The 26,754-nt window shown below is 46.5% G+C and overlaps 1 protein-coding gene across 1 annotated transcript in view; it reads left to right on the top strand.

Moving 5' to 3' along the window:
- Nucleotides 1-26,754, top strand: part of DAPK1 (death associated protein kinase 1) — a gene marked incomplete at its 3' end in the record, with an annotated part of 78,453 nt that overhangs the window by 25,581 nt on the left and 26,118 nt on the right. Inside the window, exons 3-18 of the mRNA XM_023748114.1 lie at nt 5,132-5,270; nt 7,259-7,388; nt 7,565-7,613; nt 7,701-7,727; nt 8,197-8,349; nt 8,707-8,752; nt 10,387-10,476; nt 10,996-11,088; nt 12,346-12,465; nt 13,173-13,271; nt 14,135-14,233; nt 15,531-15,629; nt 16,559-16,756; nt 18,048-18,245; nt 23,528-23,626; nt 26,202-26,279. Coding sequence (XP_023603882.1) covers nt 5,132-5,270; nt 7,259-7,388; nt 7,565-7,613; nt 7,701-7,727; nt 8,197-8,349; nt 8,707-8,752; nt 10,387-10,476; nt 10,996-11,088; nt 12,346-12,465; nt 13,173-13,271; nt 14,135-14,233; nt 15,531-15,629; nt 16,559-16,756; nt 18,048-18,245; nt 23,528-23,626; nt 26,202-26,279 — 1,717 coding nt within the window. The remainder of the gene's footprint in view (nt 1-5,131; nt 5,271-7,258; nt 7,389-7,564; nt 7,614-7,700; nt 7,728-8,196; nt 8,350-8,706; nt 8,753-10,386; nt 10,477-10,995; nt 11,089-12,345; nt 12,466-13,172; nt 13,272-14,134; nt 14,234-15,530; nt 15,630-16,558; nt 16,757-18,047; nt 18,246-23,527; nt 23,627-26,201; nt 26,280-26,754) is intronic.

The following is a 26,754-nucleotide window of genomic DNA, read 5'->3' as shown; positions in this document are numbered from 1 at the left end:
TTTTTTTTTTTTTTTAGTTTTATCCATTTCAAACGGGCCGGATCCGGCCGTGGGCCGTAGTTTGTCACGGCTGGTCTAGATAGACTCTGGAAACTCCTCCATCAAGCGGATGGAGTCTAAATCCCTTTTCTTTGAATCTGGATGAGTTTATGACTCACTCTGATGCTGTGTGACTTCTGAGGCAGCTTCTGCCCTGCTTGCTGGAACTCTTGCCCTGGAGCCTTGGATTGCCATGTAAATGGTCCACTTGCATTGAGTCTGCCATGCTGTGAGGAAGCCCAACTAGCTCAAATGGAGACCACACGGAGACATGAAACTACCTGGAGAGAGGGGCCCAGACAGATCCCAGATGCTCCAGCAGTTCTGCAGTTTCTACTTCAGCCACTCTCTGATTGTACCCCCATGACAAAGACAGACCCTGTGCCAGAGCTGCCCAGCCAACCCGTTCTGGACTCCTGACCCATAGAAACCTTAAGAGATAAGAAAAAAAAAATGAGTGTGCTTTGTGCATTGCACTGGATGCTTTCCTTTAATTTTAATGTTTAAAATGTACTGTATTATCACTTCCGATTAAATAAATTTGTATTTAGAGCAGATGAAACACAACCACAAAATCTCAGTGGCTTAACATGATAGGATTTATTTCTCACTTGCTCAAAGTCTAATGTGGATGTCACAGGTTGGCTGGCTCTCCCTCAAACAGTGACAGTGACTCGGATACATATTCTTTTTTCTTAATATTTTTGTATTGATTTGAGAGATGAAGAGATAGATAGGTAGATAGATAGATAGATAGATAGATAGATGAGAAAGAATCATTGATCAGCTGCCTCCTGCTTACCCCACAATAGGAATTGAGCCCACAACCTGGGCATGTGCCCTGACCGGAATCGAACCATGACCTTCTAATTCATAGGTCAATGCTCGAGGGCCAGGCAAGGGATCCATATTCTTAAACCTAATGTCTCTGCTGCCCCCTGGTCCTCCTTGGGGCCCTCTGCTGGGTATAGAGGTGTCAGGGGTTATTTTCTGGTTAGTTTCATTTTAAAGAACATCATCCAAGAGGAACCAGGACCCAGGCCAGTCTGCCCCCAGGCAGTCTGGAATGTGTAAACCATTTGTTCCTTGGGTGGGAACGATAAAACCTTGTGATTCATTAGCTGGCTGTAAATTGCTCAGATTGTTTGGCCTCCTTTAACTATATTGTCTCTTATTCCACTTGTCAAGGAATCTCCCCAGCTCCTTACTATCCTGCCTTATGATCAGACGCAGTCCCAGCATCAAGTCCTGTTAAGTCTTGCATAATTTCTAGGAAGCGTTAGGAACCCCAAATAGTGTTTTGTTTTAGAAATTGGAATCCTGTGATCGTTTCTCTTATGTAACTCTGAAGGCCCACTTTGTTTTTAAAGCAGTAATGTATCCTAATTACATTCTGTTAGGGATCGCTTTTAGGAGAGGCATTGGTGGGAGGGGAAGGAATGGGAGGAGAGGGAACCTTCACATTTCCCAGCTCTCTCTGGGAGAAAGCAGCCAGTGCTCATTAGCATTCATTTCACGTAATTTCCATAATAATGCTATAATTTAAAACACTCTGACTCAAAGACCTAATAAAGGAGGTAAGATTTTCTAAATTTGCTGCATAGATTGCTCATCTCTCCTTCAATCTTCCTTCTCTTAAGCAAAATGTAAAATTTGGAACAAAGAGTGGAAGTGCCAGGGTTTGACTGATCCCTTGTTAACATTATTCTGCTCTTCAGCCTTTGAGTTCTGGTTCTGAGCATGCGTGTGAAAGTGCCTACGTGAAAGAACCTTCAGGTCACTTTCTACCTTCTGAGATGGGGGCAGGGGGGACAGTAAACTGCCAAACGATGCTTGTCATGCTCCCCAACCTTGGCTGAAATCACTTCCTTCCAATCACTTTGATTAATGACTAGAGATTTTGTAAGTAGAGACTCATGGTGGAGACATCTGCCTTCCCGTAGGGGTGTGAGGAGGATGCATGTGTATGTAGGGCCTTCAGGCAGCAGGAAACCAGGGATGGGTCCGGGCCTAGTGAGCTGGGCTCCCTCACCCTCCTGATGTCCAGCTGCATGACTTGGCTTCCTGGACAAGAGACGGTGTGGACCTCGTCGTGAACAGCAGGATATCTGAACAGGACCTGCGAGCGGGGTAGAGGAGAAAGCTGGAGATGGCCCGTGCCTCCTTCCTCAGTCCTGTCAGACCCTGCCCCCCTTCGGGCTGGTCCCTTACCTGGGGGCTCCAGGGTTGTTCTGGTTCTCACTTCTGTGGTCAGGAAGCACCTTGGAGGTGAGTTGCTCAGCACAAGAAGACTGAATAGGGGGACCGAGCCGGTTTGGCTCAGTAGGTAGAGCGTCAGCTTGAGGACTGAAGGATCCCAGGTTCAATTCCAGTCAAGGGCCCATGTCCAGGTTGCGGGCTCGATCCCCAGTAGGGGGCATGCAGGATACAGCCGATCAATGATTCTCTCTCATCATTGATGTTTCTCTCTCTCCCTCTTTTAAATCAATAAGTATAATTTTTTAAAAAAAAGAAGACTGAATGGGAGAGTATGAGATGGCCACTCCAGCTGAAAAATTAGTGCTAAGACTTGGCCTGGGACAGCAGTGGGGTTCCTAGGAAGGACTTGGGCCTCCTCCCTGTACCAAGCTGTTCAGGAGCTCAAAGATTCTCCCCAGCTCCGGGCAGCCAAACCCCAGCTGTTTCTCCATGTCAGGAACCAGCAGCCTGTGTGAGCAGGGGGAGTGCGGAAGGCCCTGGAGGGGGACAGAAAGAGAAGCTGGGACTGGGCACCACCGTCCCTGGAGAACCCCTCCGGGGGTGCAGCCATCTGGCCACACCCATGGACTGGAGCTGGGAGAGGGAGGAAGCAGGGCGGGGACTCTCATGGGGAAGCCTGGGGGGAGGGGTGGTGTTCTGTAGGAAAGGGCTTTCCTTCCTTTGTAAGGGCACCAGTTCTGCTTTCTGGGCCTCAACTCCTGCCAGACCTGCCTGCCAGTTGCTTTATGTATATTTACTATCTTTATCCTCAAAGCCCTAAAACTAAGAGGCCCTATTATTCCCATTTGATGAGAAAATGAGGCTCAGAGAGAAGGAATAACCTCTGGCTGCAGAGTTAAGATTTCAGCCGGATGTGCCAACTGTGGGCCAGCCTCCCACGGAGCAGCCCTCTGTGGCTCCAACGGCAGAGGGCACCGAGGCAAACAGGATGCAGCATCTGCCTCAGCAGCGGTCGGTTGACAGTTTACCATTTTTCCTCCTTTTTGTTCCCTGTGGTTGAAGGATTCCCTCTCCATTATAATTGGTTCTTTATACATATATGTATGTATGTATGTATATGTGTGTGTGTGTATATATATACATTTTTTAAAATATATTTTATTAATTTCAGAGAGGAATGGAGAGGGAGAGAGAGAGACAGAAACATCAATGATGAGAGAGAATCATTGATCAGCTGCCCCCTACATGCCCCACACTGAGGATCGAGCCCGAAACCCGGGCATGTGCCCTGACCTGGAATCGAACTGTGACCTCCTGGTTCATAGATCCACCCTTAACCACTGAGCCACCCAGCCAGGACATTATTGTTGGTTTTAAGAGGAATAAGAACACAGAGAAGTGAGAAGTGGAGGGTTCGTGGAGTTGAGTGGGAGCCATGCACTGTGGGGAGGAGAGGGCAGCCAGGCTGAGAGGCTGCAGACAGGAAGGCCGCTACCCGGCCAGTGTGGCCAACTGCAGGCCTCTGCCCCCCGGGGTCTGCTGGTCCTCACTGTGGAGAGGAGAGGGCAGCCATCGCAGATCTGCCAGAGCCCTCTGCTCCGGCCCCAGGGTGGAGAAGTCACCTCGCCCTCTGGGTAAACATCCGGAAGTTAAACATCAGAGGGTGGCCATGCCGCAGAGGCAGGTAATTAAGACTTTGAAAAGGGGTCCCTGTTTTTAATGTGCTAAGTTACCCGGGGTGTTTGTTCAAAATGCTGCTGCATTTCCTGATCCCCACTCTTAGGAACTCTCAGGCAGCAGTTTGGAAGTGAGGCCCAGAATCTGCATTGTCAAAACGCCCCAAACACTTCCCATCCTATGGGCCATGGACCAGGCTAAGGAAGACACTGACTTGGACAGAGGACTCTGAAACTTTTCTTTAAGAAAACAGCTTTTTCTGTCCTATTGTTTAATCCCGTGAGCACCCTGTTGTCAATATAGGTATGGTGTTCATGGAGCTGTCTTGCTGAAAGAAAGATAATGAACACAGCAGTTATATGCATAATTGCAGTTAATTATTATGTTGTGAATGTATAGTTAAATGCTAAACATTAATTTATAAGCACTCTTATTAAAAGTTCCCTTTTATTTGCCATTAATCAGGGGAGTTTGCTCTTTTATCCACTTGATAAAAAAGTTTTGAGTTCTTGCTATGTGGTGGGCACTGTTCAGGAAGGTGGGGACAGATGTGGGCCAACAGCTGGAGCTGATCTCTACCCTTCAGGGCCTTACAGTCTGGCCAGGGAGATTGATTAAATAAATCCCCAACAGCCATGTGCATTTCAATTTTGTGTAAGTTTATTCTTATTACTTAGGGTATTTGTTAAATTCATTACTAAATGTGACTTATATAAACATAGAGGGATTTGCCAATAAACAAATACAAAAGAAAAAAATCCTTGTCAATCTATGTACTGTGATTTGGGGTTTAAAACATTGGTTGACATATGGAATATGAACTTTCCAGGTACCCTCTGATTGAGCTAGGAAGATGGATTTTTAATAAATTCTGTACAAAGTTGTTGTTTTGTTTCTTAGTCAGGGAGTTGTGACTTCATCTCCAAATACGTTTAATTAAAATGTTTTAAGGATCCATTGATCCCCACCCCCATCATGTCTCTGCTTCCTCCCTCATTTGTGAACATAGTGCCATTAGGAAAATGGTACCCAAGTGCTTTTGAGCACAAATGTACCTGAATGCAGATGTCTCATCCAGTGAGAATTCTGATTCCGTGCTTAGCACATCCTTATGCTGTTCTCTGGCCTGAAATTTGAATGTGCCGATAGCCTGTGAGAGAACACATCAACTATGAAACAGAACTGTCATCAGTAACCTCTGCTTCTTGATTTCCAGTGTTGCAGGTGGCGAGCTGTTTGACTTCTTAGCTGAAAAGGAATCTTTGACTGAAGAGGAAGCAACTGAATTTCTCAAACAAATTCTTAATGGTGTTTACTACCTGCACTCCCTCCAGATTGCCCACTTTGATCTTAAGGTACGTTGCTGAGTGTTAGTCAGAGAGAAGCTGATGAAAACCACAGCATTGGTTGTTTGTTTGCTAAGAAAAAAATGGAAGCACTTGAAAGAGATACTTGTCGTTCCTGTGGGTATAACAAATGGAATTATCAGTGTAAATCAGCCAGTGTATAATGCATGCCTTCTGCAGTGATTTCTAACTTTATGTGGAATAGAGGCTTAAGATTAATGATTACATTTGAGAATCTCTGGAGAAGAATCAAGAGGTCTCATCAGCCAGATCTCAACAGCAACAGAGCTGCTGATGGTGGTAGGACATTTTCAGCTGGGAGTGCCCACTGGCTTCCCAGTCTCCATCCCCCGGTGGCTGCAGGGCATGGAAGATAGAGCCTCAATGTCTACTCTTCCTCTTGATGCAAAAAGGCTTATGGGTCTGACTCTGTCACCGGCAATCAATCAAGCCAAATTCTGAGATTGGCTTAGTGGGGTCATACCTGGCTAGAGGCAGGGCATTATGGGATCTAATGTCATACTCCCAACAGTCACAGAGGTCATGGTCTCTTTGGGAAGGTAAGACACCCTTGAGCCACAGGAAGTGACAATGTCAATGTTTAGATTCAAGTGCAAAGTAGCATGTGATCGATTGCCAAGTGAATGGTTTAGATCATTGGAGCTAGGATAGGACCATAGCAGAGGAAGGATTTTCTTCATGCTATTATAGCAAAGCTATGAAGACCCCATCTCTATCCCCGCGACACTCACTAAGGCACACCCCAAAGACTGCTGTTGCAAACACCTATGGCTCTCTGCTTGACCTCTGGTTTCTGGCCCTGGGAGCTGGCAATGCTAAAGAGTAAATGCTGCCCTAGCCGGTTTGGCTCAGTGGATAGAGTGTTGGCCTGTGGACTGAAGGGTCCCAGGTTCAGTTCCAGTCAAGGAGGGCACATGCCCAGGTTGTAAGCTCAGTCCCCAGAGGGGGTCATGCAGGAGACAGCCAATCAATGATTCGCTCTCATCATTGATGTTTCTCTCACTCTCTCCCTCCCCCTTCCTCTCTGAAATCAATAAAAATATAGTAAAAAAAAAAAGTAAATGCCCATAGGCACAGCTCTTAGCAACAAAGAATGGCGAGATGGTCAGTAAACCCCCAAACTCCCTCCTTCCCTCCTGTTTTATTTGGAAAACTCTGAGTGCTACTTTTTCTCCCCAAGTTCCTCAAAGGGGTCACACTCCAGTCACCCCTAACTTGATAAGATGCCTTGTATCGGCTTCCTTCCATTTCCTGTCTCCCCATTCCTCTACCAAGTGGCTCCCACATAAGCCACATGCCCCCAAATGTCCCAGGTCTACTCCTGGGAGAACCTAAACCAGAACATTTATTTTTCCTGGTGTTCTGTTGCAAGTACCCTTTATGCCTGTTTTTCAGTTGTTTTTTCAGGGGAGAGGAAGAGTTATTCAGCCACCTTACCTGAGTATAGCATAGCTTAGCTGCTATATTTTTTTATTGTGGTAAAATAAAGATAACATATAATTTATACCATTCTAACCATTTTTAAGTATGCAGTTCAGTGGCATCAGTATAGCCACCTGGTTGTGCAACCATCACCACCATCTACTTCTAGAACTTACTGATCTTCCCACCCTGAAACTATGTGCCCATTAAACAATAACTCCCCATCCTTTCCCCCAACCCCATCTTCTCACCACCACCATTCTACTTTCTGACTCCTTGAATTTGCCCATTCCGGGTACTTCATATAAGTGGAATCATATAATAGTTATCCTGTTTTATCTGGCTTATTTCAGTTAGCATAATGCCCTTCAAGGTTCTTCCATGTTGTAACAAGTTTCAGACTTGACTGCCTTTCTGAGGCTGAATAAATATTCCATTCTGTTATCTACCACATTTTGTTTATCCATTCCTCTGTTGGTGGACATTGGATCTTTTTCCACCTTTTGGTTACTATATCGCTGCAGCACTATTTCTTTTTTTCTTTTTTTTTTAAGCCTGAAAACATAATGCTTTTGGATAGAAATGTTCCCAAACCTCGGATCAAGATCATCGACTTTGGGCTGGCCCATAAAATTGACTTTGGAAATGAATTCAAAAACATATTTGGAACACCAGAATTTGTTGGTAAGTTTCTTTGCTCCTGTGGTCACTTAGTTCTCATAAGCATTATGTTGGCAGAATTTCCCCGGCTGCAGCATCATTTCCTTGGTACATGTGTCCGGTTTATACATGAAAATACGATCTGTTGGTTTGCTTCCTTCTGAAACTGTCTCTCTCAATGTGCATTTCTTTCCTCTTAGCTCCTGAGATAGTCAACTATGAACCTCTTGGTCTCGAGGCAGATATGTGGTAAGCAGTGCATCCTTGATGTTGTCATCTTTCTGATTTAATTTACTATTATTCTGACATTCGTTTTTGTTTCTGTTTCGTGTCTAGGAGTATTGGAGTAATCACCTATATTCTGTAAGTACCAGAACCCACAACTTGTATTCTCTCCCTCTTTCTTGGAGACCATATGTTTTATTAAGCAGTCATGTTGATCTCTTCAGCTTATGCATGCTCTTTATGTAAACATTCATTTTACACCCCCAGAACACGCTTAGTTTATACTAATTAAACATTTTCTCCGACTTTGAAGTGAGTCATCAGAAACTGCAGCATAATCACTGGAAGAAAGCATGTCTGTCCATCACTGAGGGAACAGGCTAGAGGTTTTTTGTAAACTACTAGATGCTGTTCCAGATTAACTTTTTAAATGCATCCTTTGCATTAAGCCGAAGCCTTCGTGCCTGACAATTAAATGGAATTCTAAAACGATTGCCCAAGCACCACATTATAATCTTACTCCTCGCCCCCCTTATCAGGTATTATGGGAACGAAATGACAACACAAGAGGTAACTGTTCATGCTCTGTGCCCCACTTTATCAACAGCCTAAGTGGGGCCTCGCCATTTCTCGGAGACACTAAGCAAGAGACGTTAGCAAATGTATCCGCTGTCAACTACGAATTTGAAGAAGAATACTTCAGTAATACCAGTGCCCTCGCCAAAGATTTCATAAGAAGACTGCTCGTCAAGGATCCAAAGTGAGTGTCCACTGTTCCCGAAAAGTGCTCAGCCGTGGCCTCCGCTCGACAAGGGTTTGCCCCTGTCCTGTGCACGAGGCCACACCTAGGAGACCCTGGTTGTTTGCTCCTCGAAGGGGGAAGCATGCCATGTGAAACCAGGAAATGCAGGCTCCTGTGTACCTGTTCAGTCAGTCCTGCAGGCACAGTGAAATCATGACACAGGCGTACTTTTTTCTCGACTCTCTTCCATGAAGCAAGCCCCAAACTTCATTTTCTAGAACATCTGTTTTGTAGGCCCAGCCGGCATGGAAACAACCTAGTGTTTGCTTCTGTGGTCACAGCATTTTTTTCTTTCTTTCTTCTCTCCCCACAAAGGAAGAGAATGACCATTCAAGATAGTTTGCAGCACCCCTGGATCAAGGTAAGCTGCCTTTGGTGACTGGTTTGGGTATTAAAGGGCCTCCTGAAATTGGTGTGTTCCAGGGCATAACTAATTCTGTGGGTTCTAACCACAGGACACTTCTGGAGAGTTGTGTTTGCTTTTGGTGCCATATTTTAACACAACTAGCAGATAAGAGTAGGAGACGAGAAAGCTATCCTAACGCAAGATTGTAAAGGGATCTGAAGGTCAAGTCTACTCAAACTGAGCCCTCATTCCAGGAGGCCTTTCGGCCAGGGCCTATGGCCACCTCCTTGCATATTACACCTTTATATTGCCTGCCTGACACCTTCGGGCATTTAGATTAAATAATTGAAGTTGCTGTGGATGAAAAGGGGTCCTATGGAAAGTAACCTCACAGAGCGATCTGATTATAAATTTCTAACTGGGCAGGTCATGGGTCATAGTGGGTAGTCAAGCCCGAGGCATAAAACTTTTTTAATAAGAGGTTTATCTTTCCTGAAGCAATGGACAGGGGTCCGTTGTTTACGGTGTATCTATGTTAACACACCTTTGAAATAAGGGATAACCACCTTCAAGAGAGCACATAATCTTGTTAACTCTCCTGTAATCCGATCCCCACCTTGCTTTCACCCATCATCCTATAATCTTCTTTACGTTCCCTCCCTAATTTCAGATGCATAAAAGAAACTGAAAATGTCATTCCCCAAAGCATTTGAAATCTTGCTCCCTGGCAACAGTTTGGTTCAAATAAACTCTGATAGAAATTCCACACACAAAAGACCTGAGGTTCCTTCAGCAAGAACAGAAAGGCCTGAGGGTGGGGGAACATGGCAGTTCCAGAATAAAATCGTGGAACCAAGAGCAGGTTGTGATGCCATGACTTGCATTACAAAAGCAGGTCTGGTGCAGCTAGAGAACTCTTTGCCTGTACCAGGCCCAGACAGTGGCTAGAAGGCAATGGTGTCTCTCTCAGAGGCAGAGCTACATGGCTTCCTGAAAAAAGGTGCAACGGAAGGCATGCTAATGCTGTCAGACAGGCTTAATTCACTGACCTCTGAGGTCCCTCCGAGCTCTAAATTACTTGATGTTCAAGTTCAAATGCCTCAGAACATGGCCTCACCATGCATCTTGCCACTCCCAGACTTTTTTATGAAAAGTTGTAATTCAGCTTGGCCCAAGCTCAACTTTGCAACTTTTCCCCAGCACCCATATATATTATCCAATATATTTCAGAGAAGAAGGGAGAGGGAGAGGGAGAGAGATAGAAACATCAATGATGAGAGAGAATCATTGATCTGCTGCCTCCTGCATGCCCCCCACTGGGGATCGAGGCCACAACCTAGGCATATGCCCTTGACCAGAATTGAACCTGGGACCCTACAGTCCACAGGCTCAATGCTCTATCCACTGAGCAAAACCAGCTAAGGCCCCAACATCCAGTCTTTGTAGATTGTAGCAAATCCTTAGCCACAAGCGTTAGCCTCTGCCGACTAGGTTCCTAGATCCTGCATTTTATTTGAATATGTTTTGTTATTCTAGCAAGGTAAATGTGTAAGCAAGTACTCCAAATAATGAGAGGTTTCAAAAAATTGTCATGTAACACATTTCTGTAATTTAAAAGCTGTAAATATTTTCTTGGACTTTCATTTTAGCCTAAAGATACCCAACAAGCACTTAGTAGAAAAGCATCAGCAGTAAACATGGAGAAATTCAAGAAGTTTGCAGCCCGGAAAAAATGGAAAGTAAGATTATTTGACATGGAGGGATTTGCTGATTCTATTTCTTGTGCATTTCCAACAATTGTATGAGTTTTGATAGTCACATTGTCTACCATTACCAGCTTGCCTGGGACCAAGGACACAGGGCAAGACCCTTGCATACTCTGCTTCTCTGAGGGGGGATGTGCAGGGGTTTTGCTAGGGTAAGAGCTAATTCCTCAAAGAATCAAGAACAACATATCGAGAGGAAAAGGGATGTAGGGCATCCAGTTTTGTAGTTTAATAATGAAATGAAGAAGGAGACTTTCTCTCTATCCTATTGTCTTGATGTCTAAGACCTGTAGAATTATTCTTTAAGCAAATACAATCCAACCTATGCGTGGGATGCCTGCCCCCGAGAATGCATGCTATCAGCAGTGAATGCTATCTCAGAGACTGTCACTTGCACTGATTTGAGTATTGTTGCATAAGCTCTCTCTCTCCTCCTCTCCCCCTGCCTTTATTTATCCTCTTTTTTTTCTTTTTTCTTTTTCTTTTTTTAAGCAATCAGTTCGCTTGATATCACTGTGCCAAAGATTATCCAGGTCGTTCTTGTCCAGAAGTAACATGAGTGTTGCCAGAAGCGACGATACTCTGGTAAGCAAACTTGTTTGCCTTGGTGAGGTTCTTTCTTAGCACTAGGTATAGAAATGTTTCCGTAACCCTCTACCAGCATATCTAGGTTGTTTGATTTGTTCGACAACTCAGAAAACCTGAAGTCATGTAAATGTCAGACTTACCCTTCCTCGTCTCAGGTTAGGGAGTTGGGATGGCTGATGTATGTACTTTGTTGCTTCTTCGTCCTTTTTTCTGTGTTTTGATTGGCACTATACCTACTCCCATTACCTCTAACACTGCCACCCACCTCCTCCCACAGTCACAGTTTGATAAAAGAGACGCTGGTCAGTAGAAGAGGGAAGAGCTCATTTTGATTTTTATTAAACTGAAATGAGAGCCTTCTATTGCCACTGACCTGGGAGACTCTTGGGTTGTAGTATACAAAAGGGCCAGATAATCCTCCCCCTGAACACACACTCACACTCCCCACAAAATCAGGGGAAAAGCAGTAGGGCTTGCTGATGTAGTTTGTGGTAGACCAGAAGGCTAAACCCACTTGCTTTGTTAGCATTGTACTGACTGTCCAAAGCCCTTGAGAACAACTCCATAATTTTTTCCCTTTAATCCATACTGAAACCTAATCACAGATTGACTCTTCAGATATGACGAGACATATTTAAATTCAACAAGACTTTGCTCTGACAGTCAGACAACAGGGCTTTGTTAACCCTGGAGGTAAAGGGAACTCCAGGAAAGGCAGAAAGGGTGATTCTGTGGGAACCAGGCCACTCCTGTAACTGAATAGTCGGCGTTTCCTGAGTGGAATCTGGGGATTCCAAGGGCAGGATCACACATCAGCACACACCAGCTCTTTCATTCCCACCTCCCCCCACAAAGTTAGTACTAGTTTCCCTGAGGCTCAAGCTCTAGCCTTGTGGTGTGAAAAGAGATTGTATATGTTAAAAAGAAAAAGAAATGGGAGAAAAGCAAGGTAGAAGAAGGGAGAGGAAGGAGGCAGAAGGCTGGATTTAGAAATTGTGGGTCCAAAGGAAAGATAAAACTATTAATATAAGATAATGAGAATGATTGAATATTATACATTAAAATCATCCTGAATAATCGGTTGGGAGAAATGACATTTATTGCAAGAAAAGTTTAAGGTAGAAGAGGAACCTAGGCCGTGTAGGAACTCCAGGTGGGAAGACTTCTTCCTCTCAGACCTTGGGTTCTCATTCATCTCAATATCCTGCGAATCCCAGGACATGTTAGAACACGCTCTTTGTTGTCTCTCTCAAGGATGAGGAAGACTCCTTTGTGATGAAAGCCATCATCCATGCCATCAACGATGACAATGTCCCAGGCCTGCAGCACCTCCTGGGCTCATTGTCCAACTATGATGTTAACCAACCCAACAAGGTCTGATCCTGTTCTATCAGGGATAATGGCGGCGGGGGGGGGGGGGGTCATGGGACTATGCACCTCCAAGTCCCAGGGGGAGAGACCCTGTCTGCTTCCTCCTTCTCCCTTCTATTTGCAAGCTCCATACTGTGGAAAAGCTCACTTCTGTGTAGAGAGTGAAATGACTTAGACATAAGGTCTTTTTGCATTCAGTGCCTTTCTTCATGCAAGGCCATTCCACATGCACCAATTACACCTCTAACCATGAACATTTATTTTTTAAAAATATGTTTATTGATTTCAGAGAAGGAAGAGGGAAAGAGAGAGAGATAGAAACATCAATGATGAGAGAGAATCATTGATCGGCTGCCTCCTGCACGCCCCCTACTGGGGATCGAGCTCGCAACCCAGGCATGTGCCCTTGATCAGAATCAAACCCAGGACCCTTCAGTTCTCAGGCCAACGCTCTATCCACTGAGCCAAACCAGCTAGGGCTAACCATGAAAATTTAAAGGACTCATCCCACAAATGAAAATGTTACCTTTTGATTGTGAAACCAAAAGAGGAAGCATGCTGTGTTCTGACTGTCCTCTGTTCCTGTTATGTAGCAGTCCTCACGCACCTGTTGAGACAGGAAGGTGTGTGGGATAGCAATGATAATTCGTGCATTTTTTTTCCTACCAAACCTGAAAAATAGTTTTGTTTTGTTGTCTTGCCTATTCCAGCATGGGACGCCTCCGTTACTTATTGCTGCTGGCTGTGGGAACATTCAAATGCTACAGTTGCTTATTAAAAGAGGCTCAAGAATCGATGTCCAGGATAAGGTATCATTCTGTCTTATTGCAAATAAATTAATTTTTTAAGTATTCCCAAATGCCTCTGATCTTAGAGGTAACAGAGAAAATAACATGTATCTCTACTTCAGTTTCCTACAAGGGAAGCTGAATTGCTGAAGTAGCCTGGTCCAAGCTAACAGGTGTTGTAAAGCAAGAGGAAAACATTGATCTTTCTCTGGGCTCTGTTTTTGGGTATCAGCCATTCCTTGTTCACTACCCTAGATGTTTCTCCTCACTGATCACTTACTAAACAGTGTTATTGTAAGATGTCACAGTTGGGAAAGTTTTCATTGTCTAATTCGTCTCACCAGAAATGCATTTGCCTGCTGGTTTATTAGGGCCACAGGGAAGGATGATATGCTTTGAGGTGTAAATCGCATTGGAAGTGTAGGCACATTGATTAACAGCTAATAGTCATTGTAATGGATCTGTCCTCCTCTTCCAAAGACTTTCAACAGAGCTGTAAAAGGACTAGATCCGGCCCTTGACAATATAGGGACTTCCAACCAGAGGTTCAAGTGAAGGTTTTAAGAAAAGAGAAACAACTTTTTATTTTGATATAATTCTAGAGTTGCCAAAAAAATCTGCGAAGATAATACACAGAGCTCCCTCATCCCCGAACCCCCCCCCCCTCCCGCCCAGCTCCTTGGAATGTTAGCATTTCACATGACCTCGATCCCTATGCAAAAATAAATGAAATGGGGGGGGAGGGGGGAGGGGAGGTTGTTCCCCATGGAAGGTGCTTCTGTGGAGTTTGCCGTCACGGAGGAAGGGGAGTAGAGTGTGTCTGAGTGACGTGCATTCAGATCCCTCGGCTCTGGAAGTGTGACTGCACGCTGGTTTCTGCACAGGGTGGATCCAATGCCATCTACTGGGCCTCTCGGCACGGCCACGTGGACACCTTGAAATTTCTCCATGAGAACAAATGCCCTTTGGATGTTAAAGACAAGGTAAGGCCGATTTTCCTAGGGACGGGGGAAATAACAAACGGCTGCATTTGAGCTTCGTCTTGTCACGCACATCAGGAGCCAAAGAACAAGGATTCGGGACCCAAATCTTCCTACAGAGAATTTAATCTAGAAATTTGTTTTTGTGGCTTGGTCTAATGTTAAAATCTGCTTTTAGCTGAAATCTGCCAGACAGTTGCCATGAGACGCAAGCCGTGAATTAATTTGCATGAGTTACATGAAAACCCTAAGTTCTAGTAGAAGGACAACCAGAAAGAGACCCGAGTCCTGAACCTCACATTGGCTCACCATGTGCATGTCTCTTGACCACACTCTTCATCTCTGAAGTGGCTGACAGTGCTGACCTTACAGTCACCGGCACTAGGAGGATTCATGAGGCAATGCATGTAAAGTAATGCATGTAAAGTAAGGCTTGGGGGGCCACAGAGGTTATAAAATTATTGACTTAGCAAGATCCCTTCCTTCCACATACTCGGGTTTCATTCAGTCCCTCCCACAGTCCTGCACCTGCACCGAGGATTCCTACCTTCTCACCCAGGATGGGTCCTACTGAGCATCCCATCTCTGCTTCTAACACTTGCCGCATAAGGTGTCACGTTCGGTCAGAGCCGCCACACACAGTCGTATGGACTGTGCCCTGCACCCATCTAAGCACGACATTCACATCATAGACAAGTGTGTTTATCATGGCCCTTTTCTGTCAGGTGGCGATAAGGTATCTCGTTTTGCTGTGTTTTAATTAATTTATTCTGATGGGTTTTTTGGCAGCTCTACGTAAAATACCTTAAGGAAGTTGCTTCTATTACTGATTCACTGAAAGCTCATAGTGATGTTTTAAAATCTCTGAGAGTATAAGAAATGAGATTCTAAACATGGACCATGAAATCAGAAACATGTTAGTTAATAAAACTGTCCATTTACATATCTGCTGGGTGATGAACCTAGTATTAAAGAAAGGAGTTTTGTGTTTAAAGAAATCACACAGCTGGAAGCAGCAGTAGGTAAGTGTGAGAACAGCCGTCACAGACCAGGGAAAGCCGTCTCACCTGGGGTTGTATGACAAACGGTGAGCCCGGCGAATGGGTTTAACACCAGCTCCGTGATGACACGCCACCCTCAGGGTCCCTGGCCCAGGCAACATCTGGACAGAGGGAGGTGGGCACCCCCCGAAGGAAGGAAGTGGAGCCAGGTGTGTCTGGCCGGGCCTCCAGTCCTATGCCTTCCAGTCCCCACAGCCTGCTCCCGGGGCTCTCTGAATCTCTGGCTGTTTCTTTTGCAGTCTGGAGAGACAGCCCTGCACGTGGCGGCTCGCTACGGCCACGCCGATGTGGTTCAGTTACTGTGCAGCTTTGGCTCCAATCCCAATTTCCAGGACAAGGTGGGTCATGGTAGCTGGTGTCCTCCCTTCCTTCTGCTCTCTGCATGATGTACAGGCAGACAATGACCTGGCCCAGTCCTCCCAGTTTTATCCAAGTTTCTGCTTCGATTCCAGAGGGCGGGGCCTCAAACAGAAACACCACCTAACATCCATCTATTTAATCCTCTGGACAACCCTATGAGCTGTTATTACTGTTACTGTCATTCTCATTTTACAGAAGAGGAAACGGAGGCAGGGAGAGGTTCAGTATCTTGCCCCGGCTCACACAGCTCATAAGTGGGAGAGCTAGGGTTTGGGATTCGAAACCACAGGGTCTGGTTCCAGCATCCCTGTCAGTACCCACTAACTCCAATGGCCTTGCGTAGGCGGACATACGTGTCTAATGATGCTGACCATGAATATACAGCCTTCCAACCCTATAGACCCCACGGCCAGCCCTCTCTTTGACTATTACAACACGGTTACCTCCCTTACTTTTATTTGCCTCAGCAATAATATGTTTATGTGACTCGTCTTTGTCAAATGCATGGCAGACATGGTGAGGCATCAAGATTGTTATGAGAATTCTTGTTCAAAGAAGTGCTCTCTTACCGTCAGTAACCTCAGATGAAGTAAACGTAGCACTTTTGTGAGAAAGATGCTAAAATTCCACCTGCACGGGAGCTCGATTGTTCAAAAGCGCTGAGCTGTGGGTTCCTGACGTCCTTCGTCGTTCAGATGCTGACAATGCCCCATGCATCCAACGCACAAGCGTTGAGGAGACAAAACTAACGAAGGAGAGGCCTGTGTCTATTAATTTCAGACTCGTGTTTCACTCCAGTAGCTGTCCGCTCACTCTCTCCATTGCCTTGACTTTGCTGCCGGGTTCAGCGGGGACTCTCGCCTGGACTGCACTTTCTCTCATGTTATTGCACTTGTCGCCTCGGCAGGAAGAAGAAACCCCCCTGCACTGTGCTGCCTGGCACGGCTACTACTCTGTGGCCAAAGCCCTGTGTGAAGCCGGCTGCAACGTGAACATTAAGAACCGAGAAGGAGAGACGCCCCTCCTGACAGCGTCCGCCAGGGGCTACCACGACATCGTGGAGTGTCTGGCCGAACACGGAGGCGACCTGAATGCCTCTGACAAGGTGCGTTGCGGGTGAATGCATCACACTCGCCGAGAAGTGATCTGGGGGTGGCTGGAGGGACCACAAGCCTTCTGCAGTGAGATTACCCAAGATGAACTTGAATGCAGCAAATTGTAATTATCCTTTCTCTTCTCTGTTTCAAAGATTCCGTGAACTTTTCTAGATTCTGTTTTATAATTAATATTCACTTGTGGCATGTAGCAAAATTTATGAATTGATCAGATGTCTCGGGTCTCTTTTATTTTAGCTGGGAGCAGGTACAGTGATGATCGCTGAGCCCAAGACAATCCTCATTTAGGGCTAAAATTGGCAGTACACTATTAATTTGTAGATAAACAAAGAAATAGGTGGCTTATTGATTTCCATCACCTGCTATTTTGTAGAAACTCAATCTAGACCAGGTGTCGATTTTTAATTAAGCAAATTCAACGTGATCTGTTTTTATTGTGAGCTTGTACTTAAAATGAGGCTGTGATCTTGCCATATATAGTTACACTTGGACACTGTAGTTAACTTAGTAACAGCCATTTGTGGAGTATTTTCCTGGTACAGAGAAACGGTTCTCAACTGGGGGCGATCTTGCCCCCAGGGAACATTTGGCAATGACTGGAGACATTTATTGGTTGTCTCGGGTGTTACTGCTGGTGTCTAGTAGATAAAGACTGGTGGTGCCTCTTATATCCTCCGACTCACAGGATAGGACCAAAATGTCAGTCAGTGTGCTGAGATTAAGAAATGTTTCTAAAACCCTCTACCAGCTCCTGAACTCAATACCTCTGCTCACCAGGGATTCTATAAAAGGTAGAAGGACTCCTCAGGCTGGTCTTTGGTGGGACACAGAGAGTAAGCATGTTATCTTTGCTTTTCATACATATGACAGCCCTGGACCAAATCCCTTCGCATCACTTTCGCAGCTTCTCCTGGTGTAAAGATTGCTGAGCAAATGTTCTTAAAGGTATCTTTCAACTACTTGAGAAAACGGGCCATTGGAGGCCTGTTACTTAAGTCCTGTACAGGCAGAGACAAAAAGCAGCGTCCAGTCTTCCCACCCGATTGCACCGGCCGAGCCTAGATTAACGGCGCCGATGGTCAGCAGAGTCTGATTATTCAGAGTGGAATGTATGGAGCCTTCCCCCCGCCCCCCAGGAGTAAATGTGTGGTTTCTGATCCTCCTTCAGCCTTTGCAGTAGGGAGCCTTTGCCAATTAAACCCAGCCCGGTGGCAGCGGGAAGGGCGAGGCCAGGCCCACGTGCCCCAGTGGAAGTGCTCACGGCCCTGGTGTCTGTTGCAGGATGGACACATCGCTCTTCATCTCGCTGTGAGGCGGTGTCAGATGGAGGTCATCCAGACGCTGCTCAGCCAGGGAAGCTTCGTCAATTTCCAAGACAGGCACGGCAACACCCCCCTGCACGTGGCCTGCAAGGACGGCAACGTGCCCATTGTGGTGGCCCTCTGCGAGGCCGGCTGCGATCCGGATATCTCCAACAAGGTAAGGCGGAGAGAACGACCCCTGAAGGCCCACTGACCTGCTTCCGGATGTTGTTCAGATTCTCTTTGCATCTCTTCATTGTTCAGTCGGTATTCCTCCTGTGGACCTCTTCTTTTTCTTTTTTTTTTTTTTTCTTTTTTTGGTTAATCTTCACCTGAGGATATTTTTCCATTGATTTTTAGAGAGAGTAGAAGGGAGGGGGAGAGACAGAGAGAGAGAAACATCCACGTGAAAGACACACATCGATTGGTTGCATCCCACAAGCACCCCAAACAGGGTCGGGGATCGAGTCTGTAACCAAGGTACGTGCCCTTGACCAGAATCGAACCCAGGACCCTTCAGTACTCGTGCCCAAGCTCTATCCACTGAGCCAAACTGGCTAGGGCCATGTTCTTTTTCTTTTCTTTTTTTAAATATATTTTTATTGATTTCAAAGAGGAAGGGAGAGGGAGATGGAAACATCAGTGATGAAAGAGAATCACTGATCAGCTGGCTCCTGCACACCCCCCACTGGGGATCAAGCCTGCAACCCAGGCATGTGCCCTTGACCGGAATCGAACCTGGGACTCCTCAGTCCGCAGGCTGATGCTCTATCCACTGAGCCAAACAGGCTAGGACGGGCCATGTTCTTGTTCATGTGGCTCTCCACTTTCAGTCATAGCTTACATATGACTTTTGAATAGTTTTGTAGAGTAACAGAAGTTATTGCATTAATAAGTACTTCCTGCCTAACCTGGTTACTACATATGGGCATTGAGAGACAGACACAGAAACCGTCCACTTGTAGAGGAATCCGAGAACGTGCTACAAAATTGGGGTGTCTTTCTGGAGCTCTGAGTCTTCAGGAAAACACCTCCTGAGTTCTGATTTGATTGGGATTTCTAGGACCAGATTTCTCCCCTTAGCTTACCCCCACAGAGAGTTTTATGGTCAGAAGTTCATTACACCTTTTTTTTGTGCTAAATAAATTTTTAAGACCAAGAGGATGCTATTATTTGGTGAATAAAAGAGAAATGCAAATAAATAATTTCATGTTCCTAGGTGGGTTTTTTAAATGCTATTATGTTGACTTTTAGAAGTTAGCTAACACTTCCCCTTCCCCTAAATGCCATCTAGATTTTCATTACCAAATCAGACAGAACAGTTGGTTTTGACCCTGTGACTGTATGAATGGCAAGCACTATTCTGTGAAGGTAATGTTAAAAACAAAGTCCAAGTGAAGTTATTTTGATTAATTGTGGGAAATGTTTTTTTGTTGTTTGTTTTTTGTTTTTTGTTCGGTTAATCCTTACCCAAGGATATTTTTCCCATTGATTTTTAGAGAGTGTGGAAGGGAGGGGAAGAGAGAAACATCGATGTGAGAGAAACACATCAATTGGTTGTCTCGCCCACGTGCCCCAACCAGGACTGGGGATCAAGCCTGCAACCAAGGACCCAAGACCCTTCCGTCCCTGAGCTGACGCTCTGACTGCTGAGCCAAACCGGCTCGGGCGGGAAATGTTGTTTTATAAATGGCAGGGATGATGCCAGAAAAATTTCATTATGATTTGTTTGAGGTAAAAGAATTAAAATCTGAAACAAGCAGAAAATTATACTTCTACCGAAAAAATTATTTCTGTTGCATATTATGTGATTAGTTCTAGTGGAAGTTGAAATTGGTAATCTTCACATTCTAGAAATATGAAAAGGCATTAGCCATTAGCTGCTGGTTGCTTTCTGAGTTTATCCCATTCTAATCTTGCCAAGTCAGTTATGTAAGTGGCTTAAGGGGAAAGCCAAATGTAATGTTAAGAAGCATCAAGACCTTGGCGTTCCTTCTAGGAGTCTTTAAATGAGTAAAAAGCGGCTTCAAGGAACATCGGGGCACTCATTTGAATACATTTAGACTTGGCCATTGTCTGCCGGCTGAGGCGTACGAACACCATGTCTTACCAATACCTCTAAAGGAGGGACCGGGTATTCGCCTCATCCTCAGTGCAAAACAGTGCGTTTGTTAAGTATGCTCTATAAAATGCCCAGAAAGATCGTAGACTTTCATGCTTAAAGACAACTGGTTCATCCCTGGCTGGTTTGGTTCAGTGGATAGAGCGTCGGCCTGAGGACTGAAGGGTCCCGGGTTTGATTCCAGTCAAGGGCACATGCCTGGGTTGCGGGCTCAATCCCCAGTGTGGAGTGTGCAGGATGCAGCCAATCAATGATTCTCTCTCGTCATTGATGTTTCTCTCTCTCTCTCCCTCTCCCTTCGTCTCTGAAACCAATAAAAATATATTTAAGAAAGAAGAAAAAACAACTGGTTCATTTCATAGGAAAGCCTCAACATTTGCCGGGGTGGGGGGGTTACTCATTAGGAAACGCTGACATTTTTGATACTATAGATGGCCGTGGTAGTTCATACACACCAACATAAACTTGTATTTTTACTATGTCGGCCCAGCAATGGCACATACAGGGCATTCAGTCGATTTTGTCATTGAGTTGAGCTTAGCAGGAGGAAAACTCATTAGCTGCACAATTTCAACCTCCTGGGATCAGCAGCGAAGTTCAGCCCGTTCCTCAGAGCCCGCCTGGAGCAGCAGCTGCTGGAGCAGCTCCAGGTTCTGGACCTGCAGGCAGGTCCCCACTGCCCTCAGCGCCAGGCTCAGCCCACAGCGACTTCATGGGTCTCCCGCCTTCAGAAGGGCTGGTGTCAGCTTTGCTTCTCTATTCCTTTTGGGTTTTTTGGAAAGATAACGGGGACTCTAGAGGAGCTTAAAAGATGTGCAGGGAGGTAAGAGGAAGGTATTATTTCCCCCAGAAAGCTGGCTTCCCATGGACTCACCCTAGTCACTGGCTGTCAGGATTCCCGGACACGGCACAGTGACAGCCCACGCCCGCAGACAGACTGTCGCTCCTTCCCTGTGGTGTGCCTGTTCCTTCCTTGGATTCAGTTCCCCCAGAGATAAAAATGCCATTCAGATGCCACCCCTGTCACCAGGATGTGACAGCAACTCGTCACTACCTTCCACACTCATGGTGTAATAGACAGTTCTTAGTCTTAGCTTTCCTCGTATGAAAATCGGGGGAGTGGCTGTTGAACACGGCCATGTTAGGGAACACGTGAGCGGGAACTAGACGATGCAGAGCACACAGCCCTTAACTCTTCATTCCTTTTGTGTTGCCTCTTCTCATCAGTTGAGAGAATGCGTGTGGTACACAAGCACATGTACACACAGATGCACACACACGTGCATCAGGAGCGTGAGAGAGGATTCGTGCCCATCAGGTGTTCATCGCTTCCCGGCTCGGACAGCACTGTGCCTGGCCCGTGGGAGGGAGCTTGTGGGCAGCAGGGTGATAGCTCTTGCCCTCAGGCTGCTTCTCTCTCTCTCTTTTATTTTTGCTCCTCAATGTAATAGCATCTCATGTCTCAATCACGGCAATGACAGACGCACAGGCGCTATGGAAACGCTGACATCTGGACATTAAGGAAACTAGGAAAAGCTTTTCAGGGGCAATCCCTTAAAATGATTGGGAGTTTGACAGATGAAGAGGGGAGACTGCATTGCAGACCGAGGGAAGCATACGTGTGTGTTTGGGGGCTGTCTGGAGGCCCCTGTAGCTGACATGTGGTGTAGGTACTGAGGGTGCTGCTCTCTAAGTCGCTCTAGAAGATAACAGTAGACAAAACATGAACAGGCACACACCTTGCAGGGTTATTCACAGTGGCAAGGAGTGTCCCTCCGCAGTGGGCTGGCGAATGAGCTGGCGAATGACCTGTGGCATGTCCGTGTCGTGGGCATTAGTCAGGTGTCCGAAAGAAGATTCAGTGACACATGGGAAAGTGTTCACAACCAATTGTTAGGTGCACGAAGCAGGTGACAGAATAGAATCTGGAGGGTGATTATGTCTGGACTTTTCAAACAATGTATGACCTTTTATGGATTCATCGGTAAAAGCTTGGGAGGAAATGCCCCAGAGTGTTAAGTAGGGCCAGTTCTGAGCAGGGGCAGGGGCGGGAGTGAGTGGGGAAGGAGGACTTCTGTTTTCTACCGTTTATCCTTCCACGTTGCTGGGACATTTCAAATGAGCCTGTGTTGACTTCATAACAAAAAAACCTATATTTGCAAATAAACAATAGAAGACAGAGGTACCCTAACTTTCTTGGTTCCCAGCATCTGTTGTGTCTCAGTAATTTTTTCGTGGTTCCCCCAGGGCCAAAGAAATACCTAACAGTTCTGTTTATTAAGTGGCTCCGTCTAAACAGCTTAGTAAGTCTTTATATCCTAACAAGTTAGTAGCCGTTGCAATGAATGATTCACATAATCGAAAGAAAACGAATAGGTTAATGTCATTCTTACATAACCACAATTATGTACTAATGGGATGTTCTCACCGCCCCTCACATCTTGGACTCAGATTGAACATTAATTTTCTCAAAATAAGTTTGCTCCTTGTCACAGTAACCGCCAAGGCCCCGCTGGTGTCAGTGAAAGGAAGACAGGACAACCCAACGCTGAGACCCTCACTACCTGGAGCTAGTAGCTCACCTGGTGTCCCACCTGCTGGTTTCAGCAGAAATTTAAAATATTTAACATGCCTCCAGGAATCGACTGCAGCGCCCGGAGGTGCCTAGTTACACAATTTAGGAACCATGGACTTTTTTTTTTAAATGGTGGTCATGCCTAGCCAGTTTGCCTCAGTGGATAGAGTGTCAGCCTGCGGACTAAAGGGTCCCGGGTTCGATTCTGGCCCAGAGCACATGCGTGGGTTTCGGGCTTGATCCCCAGTGTGGGGTGTGCAGGAGGCAGCCGATGGATGATTCTCTCTCATCACTGATGTTTCTATTTCTTCCTCCCTCTCCCTTCCTCTCTGAAATCAATTAAAAAATCATTTTTTTTTTAAAAAAAAAGGTGGGCATGACCTCATTAGTGTGCCTTCAATGGCTGTCCTCCCATCCCTTCGTCCCTTGCTGAGTCTAAATGTGAACTGTGGGGCAGATCTTTCTGGAACCTGGGGGCCGGCCCTTGAGCCCTGACTGAACCCTCCTTTATGCCAGCGCAGCAAGAGACTTAATTACCTCATGATAAGCCTCCCACTCTTTCACCCTTTGAAGTTACTCTTTTAACTGAAAAAACACTTGAGAACGTTGTGCTTGGCTCGCCTCCTCCAGGAGATATGAGTTTCTGGAAAAGCAGGCCACGCCTCCTGCTTCTTTCTGGTGGGTCCCAGACCCCTCGCAGAGGGCTGGCCGCCATCCTCAGGCACATCCTCAGAACCCTCTGGGGCCTCTCTGTGTCTTGCAGTATGGCCGCACACCCCTGCACCTGGCCGCCAACAACGGGATTCTCGACGTGGTCCGCTACCTCTGTCTGACGGGCGCCAACGTGGAGGCGCTGACCTCGGTGAGTAGCCTTCTGGCCGGAAAAGGCCTGGGGTGAAGGCTGGCCTGGCAGCGGGGCCCCTGCGCTGCAGTGCGGGAACCTGTGCCCACACAAGCCGGGGTGACATCTCCTCACCGCTTCCCCCTCTCCTCTCGCCCGGGAATGCTGCTGCCTCCCAGGGGCCTTTTTGTTCCCCGTGTTACGTAACTGTGCCTCTGCCGGTTTTATTAGATGTGTGTGTTCTTTCCTAAATGCTCCCCCTCCATGCAGGGCACTGGAGGTGCCTTGGCTGTCGGAGAGGGAGGAGGAAGGGGCCCTGGTGTGTGGGCGACAGTTGACGAGAGCTGCTGTCTCTTGTTTAGAAGCCTGGCTCTGCTAGCAGGCCTGCGAGTTATTTTTAAGTGAGATTTTTAAGTGAGTTCCCCTCACTCCCCACTCCTCACTCCAGACCTGGCAGGGGGGGTGGGGGGGGTTCTTAAAGACCCCAGTGATTCCCGTGTGCAGTGGAATCTGGGAGCCACTGAGTCCTTTTCTTACCATGTCAGTAAGGATCTAACCAGTTTGCCATGAGTCCTGACGTGGCACCTAATGCATCCCCAAAGCAAACCAGAAGCCCCGCCTGCCCATTGGACACTTTTCGGGAATCTTAGGGAGCAGAGAGGGGTGACACGGGCCTGTAGGCACGCCTCCTCCCAGCACCCCTCTGAGCTCCCAGCTTCAGCCCAAGGTGCTGGTTCTCACCTGGCACTTTGCCCCCAGGGAGCATTGGTCAGTGGCTGGAGACACCGAGGGTGTCGCCAGTGGATCAGGGGAATGCTGCTGCCATCTAGAGGTGAGGCCAGGGATGCTGCCAGACATCCCACGGTGCACGGGACAGGCCCCCACACTGAGCATGACCCTGTGCGAAATGTCAGTCATGCTGAGGTTGAGAAACACTGGTTGCCTGGGACCCCACGCGTGGCTCAGAGAGTGACTGGCTGTGAGAGACGGGAAGGTGTGCTGTTGAACAGACCGGCGTTTCTCAGCTTCCCGTGGGGATGGGACTTGGCTACTGCCAAACACTGAGAGATAGGCCCAAAGGCTTCTTGTTCTTCTTGTCTAAAAATGTTGCTTTTATTTATGTGGAAATTGCTCCTCGTCGTTTCTACTTTTAAATGTATAAGGATTTCTAGAACGGCAGCACAGCAGGGCCTAACCTCATGTCCTCCTGGGCGGCCTGTGCACAGCCGCACTTCCCGCCTCCCATGAGTGACTGAGTCGTGCACACAAAGCCGTGAGAGCTGGACCAGGGCGATGCTTGGGAGGAGCTCGGGAAATGTTAGCCACCGTCCTGCACGTGCATGGCACGAAACAAATGGACTCGGGTAGTATGGAACTGCAGCCCCATGGAAATTTCCTAATTAAAAAGTAAACAGCGAAGTACCATCCATGAGCCCTTATTTATATCCTTGTTGATGTAAGGAGCGTCCAAAACTGTAAGAATTCTTACGCGTTTATTTGAACCAAACTTGACAGTTGCAAGGAAGCAAATTCTCAATGGATTGAGAAAATGCTCCTGAGAATGGCGGTTTTGCACCCTATTTTATACATTAGAATCAAAGGAGGAAAATGTGAGGATGTCACATGAAACCATTGGTGATAGATTAGGGATGCCGGAGGATTAGGCATGTGGGAGGTGGAAATCTCTGAGATTGGATAAAAAGTAAAAGGAGAGACACATCCTTCTTTTACATAGGTGGGTAGAGGATAGTTAATAATGACAATGAAGGGCTCTGTGGTCTGTGCTGTGGTGGGAGATTGTGCCCTGAGGGGTCTGGAAAAAAGGGAATACTCTGACATTCCAAAAGTACGCTACCATAGATGCAAAAAGACAATAGACAGGCTCAATTAAGCTAAAGATTGCCCTTTGTCAGGGGAGATACAGGCCTAAAACAGGACTACCCACCCTGACTCACTTTTAGTTAGAACGTTTGAATTCCAGTCCATCCTATGTGGTTACGTTCGGTCTGAGTTTGTAAGACCGCCGTGCAGGCCTCCCCTGAGCTTGTCAGGTTTGACATGTGGCCCCTTATTTGTCCACATCCTTCTTTTACATTCACTGAAAGTCTGTGGATATAATTGTCTGTTAAACAAAACCTTTCTTTGAATCACAGCAGTGACTAGTCACTAGCATGACATCGGTGCTGAGGTGGCCTCTGGAAGTATTTTAAGATGTTAGCTGACCTAACTGGAATTCGGTGTCTAATGACCATCTTTATTGTCTGCCTAATGGGAGAAGGATTCAGTTCACCAAGTAGTCTGCCTGCTAATGAGGTGCTGAATATGATGAAAGCGGGGGGGGGGGGGGGGGGCGGGCTGAGGCACCTCACTATTGGACCTCAGAACACCAATGCACGACTTCTTCCTACTTCTCTTCCCTCCCTGCACAGTCAAGTGAAATGAGGATTCCCCTGAGAGGGAATAAGCCGGATGCGCTGTCTGGCCACCGTCTTTGCTTCTGCCTCCTGTTCTGTTTCTGCCTCCGATGACGGAAGGGGCGTGTGGAACGCACACTCTCTGTTGAGAAGGAAGGAAACTAATCATTTTTCTCCGACAGGATGGGAAGACAGCAGAAGATCTCGCCCGGTCGGAGCAGCACGAGCATGTAGCAGGTCTCCTTGCAAGACTCCGAAAGGTGAGAGATTCCGTTTATTGGTCTGTTTTTAAGTGCAAAGGTGCTCTTTCTCCTGTAAACTCAGAGAGTGAGGCTTTGGACTCACAGGCTGCATGAAAAGGCAGCTCGCTGTCCTGGTCCTGAGGTTTGCATATCGATTTGCATGTATATCTCAGCTACCTGTCGGTTTCTTTTTCCGTATTTGGACTGGGAGACCACTGTGCCACTGTACAGACTGCGCCCAGTTTCCCTCCTCCCGCCCTCTCTGTAATAACCCCCCCACCCCCACCCCCCATAAAGTGGAGGGAACGTGAAAAAGCTGACTCTGCTGCTTCTTCATGTTTTGAGCTTTAAGACACCACGTATGCTCTGGTGTTATTCGCATCGTTGCTCTGAGGTTTAAGGGAACATGACACAAATAAATAAGTAAATGCGGGTGTGACCTTCCAGTCCACATTATAGCACAATAGTCATCCCCTTTAAGCTGGGAACTGGA

Source organism: Myotis lucifugus, unplaced genomic scaffold (assembly GCF_000147115.1).
Source record: "Myotis lucifugus unplaced genomic scaffold, Myoluc2.0 scaffold_1160, whole genome shotgun sequence".
Taxonomy (NCBI): Eukaryota; Metazoa; Chordata; class Mammalia; order Chiroptera; family Vespertilionidae; genus Myotis; species Myotis lucifugus.
The sequence above is the reverse complement of the archived record's forward strand: the minus strand, read 5'-3'. Positions and strand labels throughout refer to the sequence as shown.